Source organism: Gallus gallus, chromosome 1 (genome assembly GCF_016699485.2).
Source record: "Gallus gallus isolate bGalGal1 chromosome 1, bGalGal1.mat.broiler.GRCg7b, whole genome shotgun sequence".
NCBI classification, from domain to species: domain Eukaryota; kingdom Metazoa; phylum Chordata; class Aves; order Galliformes; family Phasianidae; genus Gallus; species Gallus gallus.
In genome coordinates, this window is record NC_052532.1 from 132,635,849 (window position 1) to 132,650,510 (window position 14,662).

Genomic DNA, 14,662 nt, shown 5'->3' on the forward strand with positions numbered 1-14,662 from the left:
TTGCCTGTCCCTCCACCATTCCTCAGCTGTTTTTCTGTTTCCCCACCACTTTCAAGTGCTCTCTAAGACCTCCCTCTTCTCCTGCCCAGCTCTGCCCTGAGCCAGCACGGGGGAGGTGCAACCCTCAGTGGAAGAAAAAGGGTGCTATAAATGATGGTGTCCAAAGGTGGTGTTTGTGCAGTGGTGGGGACCTTCTCAGAACTGTGCCAAAAATCATAAAATCAAAGAGTCACAGAATGGTTTGGGTTGGAAGGGACCTCAAAGCCCACCCAGCCCTACCCCCTGCCATGGGCAGGGCTGCCCCCCACCAGCTCAGGCTGCCCATGGCCCCATCCAACCTGGCCTTGAGCACCTCCAGGAGTGGGGCACCACAGCTTCTCTGGACAGCTGTACCAGCGCCTCACTGCCCTTAGTGAAAAATGTATTCCTAATACCTAACCTAAATCTCTCCTCTTTTAGTTTAAAATCACTACCCCTTGTCCTATCAATACATGCCCTGATATAGAGTCCCACCCTATTTTTCCCATCGCCTCCTTTAAGTTCTGGAATGCCATGGGGGAAAAGCATATCAGCTGCTGTCACTTCTACTTCTTGTCTTTGGCTGCCGTCAGTCTCCAAAGGGTGCTTAGAAAGTGCAGTGAGAACATTTTGGTCCACAGGTGCACAGTATTCTTTGTGGCTGGACTGATGAGTTCTGCCCATCCCTTTCTTTACAAACTGCCTTTGCTGGTATATATGCCCTGGGTGTCATTCTGCTCTGGCAGTGCATCCGTGACTTGGAGCCACTGCACAGTGATAGCAGTGGTTAAAGGAGCAGCGAGCTGCTCCCCTGGCTTTGATTTCATTGTTCACTTATTTAGCATCTGAGAAATTCTACCTGTGTCTGGAAAATTTGCCCAAGGATATTGTTATTTTAACATCGTCTCTTGGAAATCTTACGGATGGAGAAGCTGATAATAAACAAAGGACTGGGGATTTCCACTTCTTTCAAGTTGGAAGGAACAGGGGAAATAAGCTGGCTAATAACCGGTTGCTGTGGTCATGGGACTAGCTGAACCCCTCTCTGCTTTCTCTAAGGACCACTCTCAAGGCCCACGACATCCTTCCCTCAGGTCTCACAGTAGGACTGCTGTGATGGTCAGCACTGCCACCCCAGCCACTCTGACCTGCTCTGCCTCCGCAGTTTATTCCCTCTGGAGTGCCATGACCCAAAACAGCCTTCTTAAAATACCACATATTTAGCTCTAAATACAAAACCCAGCTCTGCAGCAAGGAAGGCTGCAGATACCAACTGCAAGAAACGCTCATACCTGGGAACTGGCTCCTAGCTGGAAATCCCAGCCCAGTTTTTCAGCATTTCTCATTTTCTCAGCACAACACTGCTGTGGTGGAATTGCCCTTTGTCTTATGTCTGTCAGAGAAAGAGTCATGGGCATGTGGCTGAGACCCAGCCCAAACCAGCATTTAGGGACACCTACCAGAGGGCCCTGCTCATCCACACTTAATTACACTTCCCAGGACTGACATCAGTTGTAGCAAATGCTAACATAGATTTTATTTCCTTGCCTTGTTATTCTTATTCCTATTTGCTGACTGCAGTATCAAAGATGAATCTGTCAAAGGGATTTTCCCTTTTTCTTTCCTTCCTCCTTCCCTTGGCATCAGCTTGTTAGGTTTTTATGGGAAACCCAGCCCTCCTCATGACACAGCTGCCTACCCACTTCTCCAGTGCTTATATCCATACTTGAACTCCTTGAGTGTTTTGCAGCTGTGGTTACTCAGTTTCAGTTCCTTGATTCCTAGCAGGTTTTGACCAATAGTGAAAGTGCTAATGTTCCTTCTCAGTGTAGCAGCCACCTACCCAGATAGCTCTGGTCCCATTCACATCGTTACCACAAGCTATATAGAAAGCTCTGTAGGACAGTCTTGTGTGTCTCCGCTGGAGACATGACACTGGTTTCACCATGAACTGCCAAGAACTGATCCAAGCAGGACTTTTTCTTCTTGAGGCCCTTTACATGAGACTACTTCAGAGATTGCTGATAAAAGGCTTATCAAGATTGCAATGTGACGCTATCACAACTTCAATCTTGGCCACTTACCCAGTGAGATAAGGGTTGTGGCTGGTTAGAGTCATTTTATCCCTACAGAACTGTCAGAGCCCTCCTGGCTATTTTTTTGATGCATTGTTGTCCCCCAGGTGCTTGAACAGTGGTTGTTCAATATAAGAAAGAAAGAGACAAACTCTTTAGCAAGGTCTGTTGCGGTAGGACAAGGGGAGAGTTAGATTGGATATAAGGAAGAAGTATTTTACAATAAGGGTAGTGAAGCACTGGCACAGGTTGCCCAGAGATATGATGGGTGCCTGACCCTGGACACACTCAAGGTCAGGCTGGATGGGGCTCTGAGCAACCTGATCGAGCTGTAGATATCACTGTCCATTGCAGGGGAGTTGGTCTAGATGGCCTTCAGGGGTCACTTCCAACCCAAATGATTCTATGATTCTATGACTCTCTTTCCCATCTTGTTTATCTTCTCTCTTTCCTGATCTGTCCTTCTGCTTTCCATGATATATTCCACGGTACTAACTTGCTTTCAAAGCTGCTTGCTTTTCCTAACAATTTAGGGTGTCGGAGTTTGCTCCCACAGCTCCCTGTACCTGCCAGCTGGACAGGTAATTCCAAATACAGTTTACATGAGCATGTAAGAAAAGATCACAGGTCAAAAGCAATGCCAACTCACTGGCAGGAAACTTCTGCTCAGACCTGGTAGTCATATGCTGGTGTTGAATTCTCCTTAACTCCTTCCTGCCAATTTATCAGGCAGTTATATTTCAATTCACTTCCCATGGAGATTTTCTTTACTCAGTACTAAGTGCTGATACCATAAAATAATGTTCGTGACAAAACACAGAACTGCTGCCATCAGGACCTTTAAATGGACTTCTAAAAATTTCCTTGGTGGAAGCAAGATGTAGAGCAGCGGCCTCACAGGTAACACATGCAGAAATGGGACTCCCAATGCATTCAGAGATCCACAGAAGTGGCAGCACATCCCGGTGGCAGCAGATAAAGGCATTGTGAAGGGAACCACTGTTGTGAAGCTTCCAAACTCAAAAACCAACTCTACAGATGTGGGAAGAAACGAGCTTCCCTACCCCCAGCCCATGTGAAGTTGATACTGCTCCACCAAAAGTGTTAACATACACCGTGCGTAATGTAGGAGGTTTGCATAAGATTGAAGTCTACAGCAAAGATTTCAACCTATGAATTTTACATAAGCTGTTTCAAGTAGAGGTAATCAAACTGTGTGTGATGTCTCGCAAGCCTGTATTATAACAGAGTGTTTTACTAAAATTATCTGAGTTTGGCACAGAGTTCACTACAGACTGATTAGTATATAGTTGAATACCTCTGATAGCTCAACACTGAGCTGTTTCCTGGAGTCTTAAAACAAAACACAGTAATGTTAGAGATGTCCTATAGCTCCCTCTGGCCTCCAGAGATTATAAAAGCAAATCTGCTTGCAAGTATTTCACTTACACACAGTCCTTGCTGGGATGGTAAGCAGGTGAGTGACTGGTGAGACTGCAGGAAACCAAGGTGCACAGCACTGAAATAGCTCAGCTTGCAAAAGCTGTCTCCAAATCATCTTTCACAGTGCCTGTGCCAGCCCTCCCAGATGGTGGCTGTGAGATGCAGCTTTTGCATCACAGCTGGTGACGGCTGCCAGGAAGATGCCCTGTTGCCCCCAAAACAATCATAGAATCATTGAAGTTGGAGAAGACCACTAGTCCATTCATCAATGGATCGTCTAGTCCAACCAAAAATGGTGAGCAAGGCTAAATATGAATGTCCCTATCTCCTTGTCCTGGGCTGCTGTGTGCCTGTCTCCCAGCCCAGCTCTTCCTACTGCTGTTCTGCTGCTCAGTTTTCCTCTTTCGGTTCCCAGAAATCCAAAATTGGGTTCATTACCTAAGTCACAGGTTGCCACTGACCATGCCTTGTGAAACAGCAAAAATGAGTGGATTGCCAAGGAAACAAAATATTGGAATTCAACATTTATCTTTATTTTGATTCTCAGTAAACCTAAATTTGCATCCAGAGCCATCCACATTGAAAAGTACTTTCAAACAGTTTACAAACCCAGAGCTAACCCACTCCTAATTAGAAGTCAGGCAAACTGGCAGGACAGAGGGACAGAAGCTGGAATGCTTTTAAACTTGGAAGGCTCCAGCACAAACGCTCTAAAAGCAAAGCAGAGAAGGTGGTGACATTGTTGCCAGCACTAATGCTGTGACATAGCTCCTGGGACAGGTGTGTATGGAGCGATGGAAGACTCAGAGATGAGCCTTTTCATTGGGAAGTAGCCAGCACTACCAAAGGGGAGGAAACTTGAGGGGTTATCCCTCCTGTTTCTTAGAGAGAACAGGGCCAGCACAGCCCATGCTGAGGGAGAGCTGTTTGCATCCACACCTGGGAGATGCACGAACAGCCCCAGGTTCAGCTCCTGATACAAGGAGCGTCCTCACCCAACACCTTAGCATCGCTTGGATGTCACTATCTGACTCCTAAAGGCCTCCGGATTGTGGTGCGTTGTCCCTCTGAGTCACGTCAGTCCTGCCAGGTCCGTGGAGAGGCTCTGGGTACTACTGTCACTACTGGGCTAGTCTACATGTAGCGGAGGCTCGGCGGCAGGGAGTCACTGAGCTAGAACCCGTTTCTCTTGAGGTATTGGGCCCTCCTGATCACGCTGTTGACATAGTTGTTGTCTCTGCTGCAGGGGTCTTCATCGTAGATCTGGAGGTTGCCGGCTCTTGCATGGTAGGTGCAAATTCCCCCTGGAAGGAGTCAAGAGGAAGTTCTTATGGGATGAGCAAGCAGAAATATAGGTTTGGAAATAAAAATTCCTAGCCTGAAAGGCAGTGTGTCTCACTGAACATGTGCAGCACCATTGGAAATTGCTAATTGTGTCTTTAATACTGAGAAGCGACTCATTTCACAGAATCCTTATTTCTGTAGTTAAGGAACACATGGTTCTCTCCAAATGAGGGTGGGAACAGCACAGTGACCCTACGAAAGGCAGTCTAAAATGGCGGCGACAGAGTAAGGATGGGAGAGCAAGAAATAGCATAGAGTGAAAAAAGTGGCATGCAAACATGGACGATTAGCAAACGTGGATCCCATGCTTCCTTAGCTGAATGTTATAGCCTATTCCAGCTATCCTGTTGCTGGCCTGCTGTTTTGTGATTGCCTCTTTTAAATGAGGAAGATCTTTTATTTATTGATCGATTCAAGAGATGCTGAGAGGCTGTACAATCTGCCAGGCTGATGCTTTTATTCCTTCAGAGGTGAACTCAGCAAACACGCAGCACTCTCATCATTTGGAGGCCTCTGCCTCACACAAATGAAAGTTCTTCACCTGGTGTTAATTCAGTGTTGTTAGAAAGCTTCTTGTGTTATTTGAATTGGAAAAAAACCCCACAAACCTACAGATGTGCAGTGTATGAGTGAAAAAGGAGCCCAATAAAAGAGGGTGAACCCACGCCTGTGTGAAACTGCCTTGATGTACATATCCCAGTATGGATTGCAAACTAAATTGCTGACAGGGAAAACTAAAAGAGTGCTGTTTGTCAATTATTTCTGGTTTAAGGATTTCAGCTGTTCACATCCCGGTGGTGCCAGTAACACAGCTTCCCCTCTTTGTTCCTGCACATTCCTACATGTCACCCCAGCACGCTCCCACATGCTGTACCTCGCAGCTGCTGGTCCCAGCTCCAGGCAGGGTGCCTTGCCCTCACTTCGTTGATTCCTGCCACCAGCATGCTCGAACACTGGTTTATGTGCTCCTCGCTGTCCCACATCCCAAAGGGCTGATAATACCTCCTGTCAATCTGGAAAAGTCAAGCGAGAAGATCAGTTTTTCTTGGAACACAGCCACCACTATAGCTTTACCCTGCTCTCAGCACCCGCAGGCTGCGATTCATAGGGACCACATATCCCATTGCTAAAGGCAGGGCGCTCACTGGCTGAGGTGAAGCCTTGAGGCACCCAACATACCACCACCCAACACCACCCACCATGTTGGGTGCCTCATATAGGATCATCTTCCCGTGTCTCCCAGCTGTACCTGCATCAGGCCGTACCGCTGCCGGCCCTGGTCCCAGCCGTTGTCCAGCAGCAGGCCAGCACGGCTCTCCTGAGAGATGATGGCTGCGATGAGAGCTGGGTCCAAGCACAGCCTTCTGGCCACTCTCTTAATGGGCACCTCGTATCTCCTCAGGCGGATGACATCCGCTTCCACCGTCCTCCTCAGAGCAGCAAGGCCTGCAGACAGGGCAGAGACAGCCTTACCCGACAGCCCCCTCAAAAATGGAGCCTGGTGAGGATGCTGAGGATGCCAAGAGGAGGCACAGCGTCTCTCCGTAGGCCAACAATTCAAGTCATGCCTGATACCTACCACAGTCCTGGGCTCTTACGGCTGTGCAGGAAATTGTGGGTGCCTGAAGAGCGCTGATATCGCCATAGCAACTGTAGCTCATGGATGGAGCTGAAAAATTAAATGGAGGTGTATGGAAACATTAGATCTCACAGCAGTATCATACAGCTTACTGCAGGTGAACACAGGCATGAGGTGTTCATGCAGACCCATGATCCAAACCACCTCATGTTCACCGTGCTTATACCGTTGCCGCTGCTGCCTTTCAGTGATGTTATCAATTACAGCTAAGGAACAGGAATTCATTATTTTCTAGTCAAATAGATTGAAATAAACTAAATGTCATTTTACACAGACAGGTGTCTTCCCTGTTAGATGTAAAGGTTACTGTGGGGGAAGGAACCACGGCCTCCGTATTTACTTATTGATGTCCTCCAGTGTCCAGCCCCCTCGGATGATGGCTGGTGGCACCTGAGCTCTCTGGCTGGGAACACCTCCTGCATCCCTCTGCAGCCCAGTGGGGAATTAACTGAGGAGAGTGCATGCCTCAACCTGGGGAAATTGCCCTATTTGTTTCCTCAAAACCCAAGAAATTCATAGGCTCCATCTAACAGCCTGTGACGTTTGTGAGATCATTCTGAGCAGGCAGAGAGGTCAGATAAGGCTGGCTGCGTGTTTCTGTGACTCTGCGTGGCAGGGTGCTCCCCACAGCAGACCAAACCCAAGCCCAGGCTCACCAAACAGGGCCGAAAGGCCCAGCAAGAGCAGCGCAGTGACCATGGTGGTGGCTCTCCTCAGCTGCCCCAGGACACCTGAAAACACAACATGAAGAAGTTGGAGCTGATCTTCAGCAGCCCTGGAAGAAAGTGTGCATGGTAAAAGCTCCCCCGCTCCTTCACATCTCTCACTGGCTTCAAAGCATGGTGATGGGAGGAGATGGGAGCCCCACTTGCTTATTTCTTACTTATTCAGGAGGGTTTGGAGGGGCATCTCCTCCATCACTTGTACTGATGTGCCATCATTATCACATTGAGAGGGAAGCACTAAGCTGGTGGCCGTTGTCAGCAGGGATGTTTTGGCCTGTTGTTCGCTGACACAATAAAACCTCTGCATACATTCAGGTGTGTGATAATGGCAGATAAATCACTTCAGTAATAAATGCCTCTTGTGTTTATCAATGAAATTCCAAAATATCATCAGATAATAGCAATTGACTGGGGAAAAAAAACATCGACTGCACTTGCCTTGCTGCAGAGCACATTAAAACCATGCAGTTTTATAACTTACAAATGTTTCTTTTTTCCCCCAAGGGGATTCTGAGTACAAAACAATGCCACAGCCCTTGCAGGCAATCCTCCTGAAATGCCATTAACACCTGAAAATGCCTTATTGATTTAAATAAGGCTTGACCTTTTCTCCAGCCTAATAGTCATTTCTACTGTAAACTAGACCACATGGGTGTTTGAACACAAACAGTCCATCCATGTCACCTGAAAGACTCCAGTGCCCTGAGAGAGCTTATTCAGGTGGCGTAACCCACTGCCTGAGCTCAGGTTGAGCCCTGACACTGAGTATTTCTCTGAGCAACCAGATCTAGCTGTAGGTGTCCCTGCTCATTGCAAGAGAGTTGGAGCAAGTTATCCCTCAGAGTCCCTTCCAACTCAAACAGTTCTATGATTCTGTGATTCTATTTGCAAGAACAGAATGTCGGATCAGCACAGCTGGACCCAATACCTCTTAATTCAATGGCAAGTCCATATGGGGCCCCAGCTAGCACTGTGATTTGTAGCTGCTCCTATGTGCAGAAAATTGCCATATAAAATTTCAAGTTATCAACCTTTTTGTTTTCTGTCCCACCACAAAAATCATCACAAGCCTTAAGTAGAAACAGTACAACAACTGCAATAACAAGACAGTAAATCAAAGCAAAAAATCAAGGCTTCTTCCCCCGAGTATCTACTCTGAGTGGATTCAGACTCACCCGTCTTCGGTCGGCCTTGCTTTGAGGTGGGTCACTCGAGGAGTTTTATATATATGGGAATGAAAAGGTATCCACCCTCTGGGCTTTGGAATGTTAATTCCTACCTGTGTGATGACATTTGTTATAAAGTGTAACAAGCAGTATATAATAAGAGCTTTGAACCCTTCTGTTTCCTTTCATCCAAAGATTTGCACAAGCAGTGGTTACTAAGACTTGGAACATTTCTGTGAAAGGAAATAAATACTGTTTTTCCTCCATCAGTGGCTACACTGATGCTCCATAAATGACTTGCAGAAAGCATTGCAATGAATCAGTGGCGGGGACAGGCAAGAATCAGATCCCTCACAGTATTCTCCTTGCTTTATATCTCAGATCAGCCTGGGCACGTTTCTGCAAGGGTTTTTGCCTTATTTCCTCAAGGACTTCAGATTAGTGATTGTCATGCTTTCACAGGAATTCCAAAAAGGACAATTAAAGAAAACCATCTCTCTGCTTCGTTGCTTACAGCAAGCCTAATTTGGGCAGGCAGCTAACAGACTTTGAGAGCAGAGGCAAGGCTTGGCTTCCCTAGCTGGGGAGGAGGGATGCTGCAGCTGAGGAAGAAGGGTATTTGCACGATATGGCCGAGGCACTTTTTGTGTATAGAAGCTAAGAAAACCTGTTGAGTCACGTGGAGACTGAAAAATTTGGGTCTCTGAGGCCAATGTCTCTCTCCTTTCCCTCCTTTTTCTTTTCACCTGACTGCCTAGCAGGGATGGAGGCCAACAAAGCAATATTTTCTCCAGGTAGCTTTCTTTTCATCATTTAATAAACAACAAATCAATTTATTCCTCTTTTATTTTTGGTTCCCTTTGTGCTTGAGACTTTCTGAGTATGAAATACTGCTTTGGCCAGATATTAATTTCTAAGTTCAAAACTAGCTATGGTTACGAGTCTTTACAGCACAGGATGTCATCAAATGGGCCGCGTCCCCCTAAAACCCATGAATACAACCATCACAGACCTAGATCATGTGTCAGTGAGGAGCGAGACAGATAGCGCTGCTGCTACACAAGGGTTGCGTTGGGTTGCGTTGAGTCCTAAGCCACTCATTTTTGGAGGGTGAAATGTTGAAGTAACAGAAACCTTTGCAAAGACAACAGGACAGCAAGGCACTCATCCTTCCTCTGCAAACCCCATGTCTTACTATGGTGTCCTGGACTCAACTAAATTGTAACTCTTTTACTACAGCTTAAGATATTAAGTACTTAAAGGTAGCGTTTGACATAATGTAAGGCACTAATCTATGTGCTATCCTTGGAAATAACAGGCAGAAAATGGAGCCATCACACGTAGAGCGAGGCTTTAAAGATCTCAGAAGCAAATTGTGACCAAAGAAACGCTGGAGGAAGGGAAAGCCCGAAGAAATGAGCTGGGAAAAGGCCTGAGTGCACAGCTTGATGTCAGCAAAAGCAGTAGATATATTCATTTGCCTTCTGTAGAACAAGATGATCAGCAGTAGAAAGATTTATTCTTCCAAATAGATGGAAATAACTGTAAGTTATTATAAAGTTACCTTTCATAACGACAATATCATCTCTGTGATAATAAACCACTGTTCCCCTCAAGTCATTTTGACGACTCAGAGGCAAGTAGCCTCTGACTGTGCAAGAGATTTCTTTCCTAATGGGTTGGCCATTCACTAATGGTCCTTAAGGTCATTTTCATTTCAAGTACTGATTCTCTTGTTATTCATTTTCTCTTGTTTGTTACCCACACAATCACAGCTTTTCTGCGCATTTCACAGTACTGTCACATGAATTCTTAATGCCTGCCCTGCCTTGCATTGCTTTTTGTTTACTCACTGAATTGCAGATGTTAGTTTTTTAAAGTACAATTATTTTTATCTTTGCTGCTGTATGCTTCGATCCCTGGGGGAAGACTCTCCACATTCATACAATTTCCTGCATAAGGCCAAAGAAGAGGTCATTTTCTCGGCAGCATTATGTATGATATATTTCCTCATAAACATTTCTCTATCTTCTAAAAATTTGCTGGCTTCTCTCTCTTAGAGTGGAATGCAGCAAGCAAACAGCCTTTGTAGAAATGAGGTCATGCAAACATTGCTGAATGGAGCAGGGCTCTAAGCCAGTGCATTCGTCCAGGGCATCACCATGTTGTAGGACCCTGTGGGATGCTGGATAACAAGATTTTTTTTGTCTACTCTGTGTACTCTCAGAGCATTAAATTCAAGTGAACTGCTTAATGACTGTCACTAACACAGCAGCAGTTTCAATCTTTATGCTAGATGTAATTTGGAAAATGGTGTCAACAGTCTAAATTCAGCCTCTGACTGACCAAAGGGATGGACACAGCTGTGTTATGATGCTACTATTGATGGGCTGAAGAGAGGATGAGTTGGAAGGCATCTTCATGTATTACCCAGAGAAGTGAACACCCTGGAGGTGTTCAAGGCCAGGTTGGATGGGGCCCTGGGCAGCCTGATTTCATGCCTGGTTCAGTGGTTGAAACTAGATGGTCTTCAAGGGCCCTTCCAACCCAAGCCATTCTGTGTGTCCAAAACGTTCTTTAGAAATAGTTGGAATTAAATCAAGGTTTCTACAGGAATGCACTGGGCTCACGCCCCTAAATGCTGCATCAACTCCCTCACAACGCTATCATACTTCCTTCTATATTGTTATTTTTCTTGCTATTTTGTTTAGAAGCACAGGTTTTTGGATTCATGTGATACTGCGAGACTTATTTAGAAAGGCAGCAATTTGCTTGCCCTTGTTGTCACTAGTAAGGAAAGGATATGAAACCATGGCAATATGTTATTTTTAAATGCGTATATAAGAAAAAGAACACAAAGATTATCATTAAAAATAACGGCAACTCAAACGCATAATTTGAAACCCATTTTGCTGTTCTGTAGTTTTTAGATATAAAGAATGTCAGCATGTATTTGCCTTCTGCTGGATTTCAGTCAGCCCAGCATGTGATTAATAGGAGGGGATGGAAAGCCAAGGAAGGAGTTCACTTTATCATATGGGATCTTCATCTTCCTCAGTTTAAGAAGCAGGTAGGTTTCCTGGCACTCACAGGCAGGCCCCAGCAATAAGCTGCAGTTACACTGAGCTATAGAGAATATAGAGTGGTCAAAAATGCTACCCTACAGCTTTACACTCATTTTAGAAAGGGACGCACCTGAGATGTAAGGCATACAACGCACACAAGAGCAGAAGACTCAACACCACTAGTTCTCTCTTCACAGATTTACACATCTCTGTCTTGCTTTCCCATGCCACGTATGATCTACCTTTTTTTTTTTGCCTTTTTTTTTTTTTATCGCCCATTTAATGGAGGCGATTTTCAAAATGATGCTCCATTCTGAACACATTATCTATTGCATGGCATTCTCCTTCAGCTGAGGGTTCTATCATCACGTCCCATGGCACGGTGAGAACACTATCTAAAATTACCTGGAACAATACCCATCCTAATTACTGTCTCTTGTGCGCACTTCAGCCCTGGTTTTGTAACATCACCAGGCAGATGCATTTCTCAGGCTATTCCTTTTGTCTGGGACATAATTATAAGTAACACCGTGTATTTACAAGCTTTATAACAGCTTTATAGGGAAACTGCCCATGCTGACGCACAGGGGATGCCTAGCACTAACTGACCAGTTAAAGATGCATCTGTAACTTCCTCTCATGGGCTTGTTTAGTCCCAAACCTTTCATCTCAGGCAAGCACTGCAGAGCTGTTTCTCTCACCTTTTGAAGGGGTATGGCCAACTTAAGGGTAGAATTTCTTTTCTATGTCTAGTATCTCTAAATAACAACAGCAAGTGTGTTGAGAAGGGCTTCAAATGTGTTAGATGTGGAGCTCTCAGTTCTCACTGTGCTCTGAACCGAAGAGCTGTTGAGGGCCACAGTTTCCTCCCTTATATTGCCTTTATGAAGAATGCAGGTGAGCACTGAAACAACATCCCAATATGCACAAAGCTTCTCTCTAGCCCTTATGAAAAGAAAACAAGTATTTGTTTTCTGTTTTCTAAAAGACTTTGAACTTTACTGTAGGAAAGATAGTCTAGCAAATAACTCGCTGCGCTGAGACTTCATATCTCAACTTAGACGTAGACACGTCACTTAAAACAGGTCATTTAGAGTTCAAGACAGGACAGGGTGTAAACTCATAAAGCATCAACCTGGGCATTGTCGGGCTCCAGAACTGTGTTCCACTTACTTGACTGAGTTGTACTTCAGTTCTTGCACAAGTTTAAAACAGCCCAGCCAGAGCAGCTTGGTCCTTACCTTCTAATGGCTGGGCTCTGGTCTTTGTCTCCCAGTGTCAAAATCTCTGGGCAAATGGGAGTCTGTAACCTAAGCTCATGTGTTTACTCACAAAAGGTGGCTGTGATTCCTACTCTGTTTAAACCAGTGACGGCAGTCGCCATCACTAGTTAGAAGATAGCCTTTCTGAAGGCAGAAACCCACGTTACACTCCTTTTTGCACAAAGTACTTAAACACCACACCAATAGGATGTCTGTGTGTTTGCTTTTTAGCCTGTCAAGCTTGTGTTACTGTGTGGTGGAGCACTACAAAACTGCAGAGGAAGCCAAGGGGAAGCCAAGGGAATAGCTTGGTAGCCTGGCAGCAAGGTCTTCCAGTAGCAAAGTGGCACAGTCATATCAGCTCCTTGTTCCTGAGACTGCACTGGTGTTTTATATTACATATGTGGAAAAAAATAACCACCACACACACACACAAACCAAGAAAGCCGTGGAAAATACTGGGAATTCTGGACTGGGAATAGGGAAGAGAATGCAAACTTCTTCCGATTCCGTAATCTACAGAGTCACTTTTGTCTTTTGCTCCCTCTTCCCAGTCCCACAGTCCTTATGCTATCTTGCACGAAGCTTCAGAAGTGAGGGTAGAGAGAAGCGTTGCACCTGGGCAGAACATTTTATAGCAGCTCACTTCACAGCACTCATCAGCATTCTGGATGCCTCCCATCCTATCCTGGGGCACCACACACCAAAAAGAAAGCTGAGAAGCCTACTCCCAAAATATGAGTTCCAGGAAAAGGCTGACATTAGATACCGGAGCACCCAGTTCTTGGTGTTCCTAGGCCCTCCAGCAGAGCTCATCTTGTTTTAGTTTCCCACATACAAAAGGAGGATAGCACATTTGTGACTCACAGGGATGTCAGGCTAACATCTACGAATAATTAACTTTACCCATTAATCATGATAACCATTAAGAGCTTTTTTGTGTGCAAGGAATTCATGGTACAAAGCACTGAGGACTGTCAACACTTTGGAAACCAAACAGGAAACAGTTCCAGGCTTTTTTTGTAGGGCAGCACAGCAACAAAAGAAATAATTAGCAAGGAAGAAGAACAGGAAAGGAATTAATCAGCTTTCATATGTTACAATCACCTGATTTTCATACAGTGTCATCCTGGGAAAAGCCAATGTTTAGCAATACATCATTTGTAAAGTAGATAATTATCCGCAAGCGTATTTAAAAGGAATCATATGTTAAGATCTACCACAGGGCAGATGATGTTCGCACAGGTTGTGTTTAGAAAGGCAAAGTATGGCAACACAAATCCAATGCTGAGTTACACAGTTTCATAGCTCCTGGACCAGCAGTGGTTAATTTCAGGCAGCCCAAGGCAGGGCTGTAATAATGTAATAGCTAGTCCAAAAACTGTAGCCTCAGAGTGTGTCTCATGAGATCTCTAAAAGCAAGTTTTCTTAACGCCCCCCTTTTCATCAGCATATATACACTTGAAATTAATTCACCATATTTGAACTAGATGTACTTTCTGGCCATGGCCTGTATGTTTCATGCGCCAGCTGATGAAGACAGTATAGGCATATGTTCCCTCTTACAGCTTCTGCTACAAACTCTTCGGGGTGTGAAAGCTTGAAAGCAAGATCCAAGAACAAGAGGTAAATCTAGATCCTCAGAGCAGTAACTTGCTCAGATGTGTGGGAACCTTTCTATTTATCCTTCACAGAAGGACAGAGGGCAACGTCCTTCTCAGAACAACATTCAACAATTCTACTATAACATCAAATACCCTCCAATTCTGCCTCGCAGGGGCTCTTAAACCTGGGAGCATAACTCCCACTCTCCAGCTGTTGGATACAGCTGATCTAAAAAGACAGACAGGCCAACCAATGACTGACAACTTCTCTTTGAAACAGTGGAATACACAGCTAATGAGTATGCAATGAGCCCAGAAGGC

The 14,662-nt window shown here is 45.2% G+C and overlaps 1 protein-coding gene across 1 annotated transcript; it reads right to left on the reverse strand.

Annotated features, from left to right (window-relative positions):
- Nucleotides 1-4,047: 4,047 nt before the first annotated feature.
- LOC418701 (lysozyme g-like) lies at nt 4,048-8,449 on the reverse strand. The gene is made up of 6 exons (XM_416898.7): nt 8,420-8,449; nt 7,176-7,250; nt 6,460-6,549; nt 6,130-6,326; nt 5,755-5,893; nt 4,048-4,840 (listed from the first exon to the last, which is right to left on the reverse strand). Exons 2-6 carry the CDS (start codon nt 7,216-7,218, stop codon nt 4,710-4,712), a joined length of 600 nt encoding a protein of 199 aa, XP_416898.3. The 5' UTR covers nt 7,219-7,250; nt 8,420-8,449; the 3' UTR covers nt 4,048-4,709.
- Nucleotides 8,450-14,662: the final 6,213 nt, after the last annotated feature.

Coding starts and splice junctions, on each gene's coding strand:
- LOC418701 (XM_416898.7), bottom strand. CDS start 7,218: ATGGTCACTGCGCTGCTCTTGCTGGGCCTTTCGGCCCTGTTTG. Junction 6,327..6,459: donor CGTAAGAGCCCAGGACTGTG/GTAGGTATCAGG, acceptor CCCTGTCTGCAG/GCCTTGCTGCTCTGAGGAGG. Junction 5,894..6,129: donor AGCGGTACGGCCTGATGCAG/GTACAGCTGGGA, acceptor TGACTTTTCCAG/ATTGACAGGAGGTATTATCA.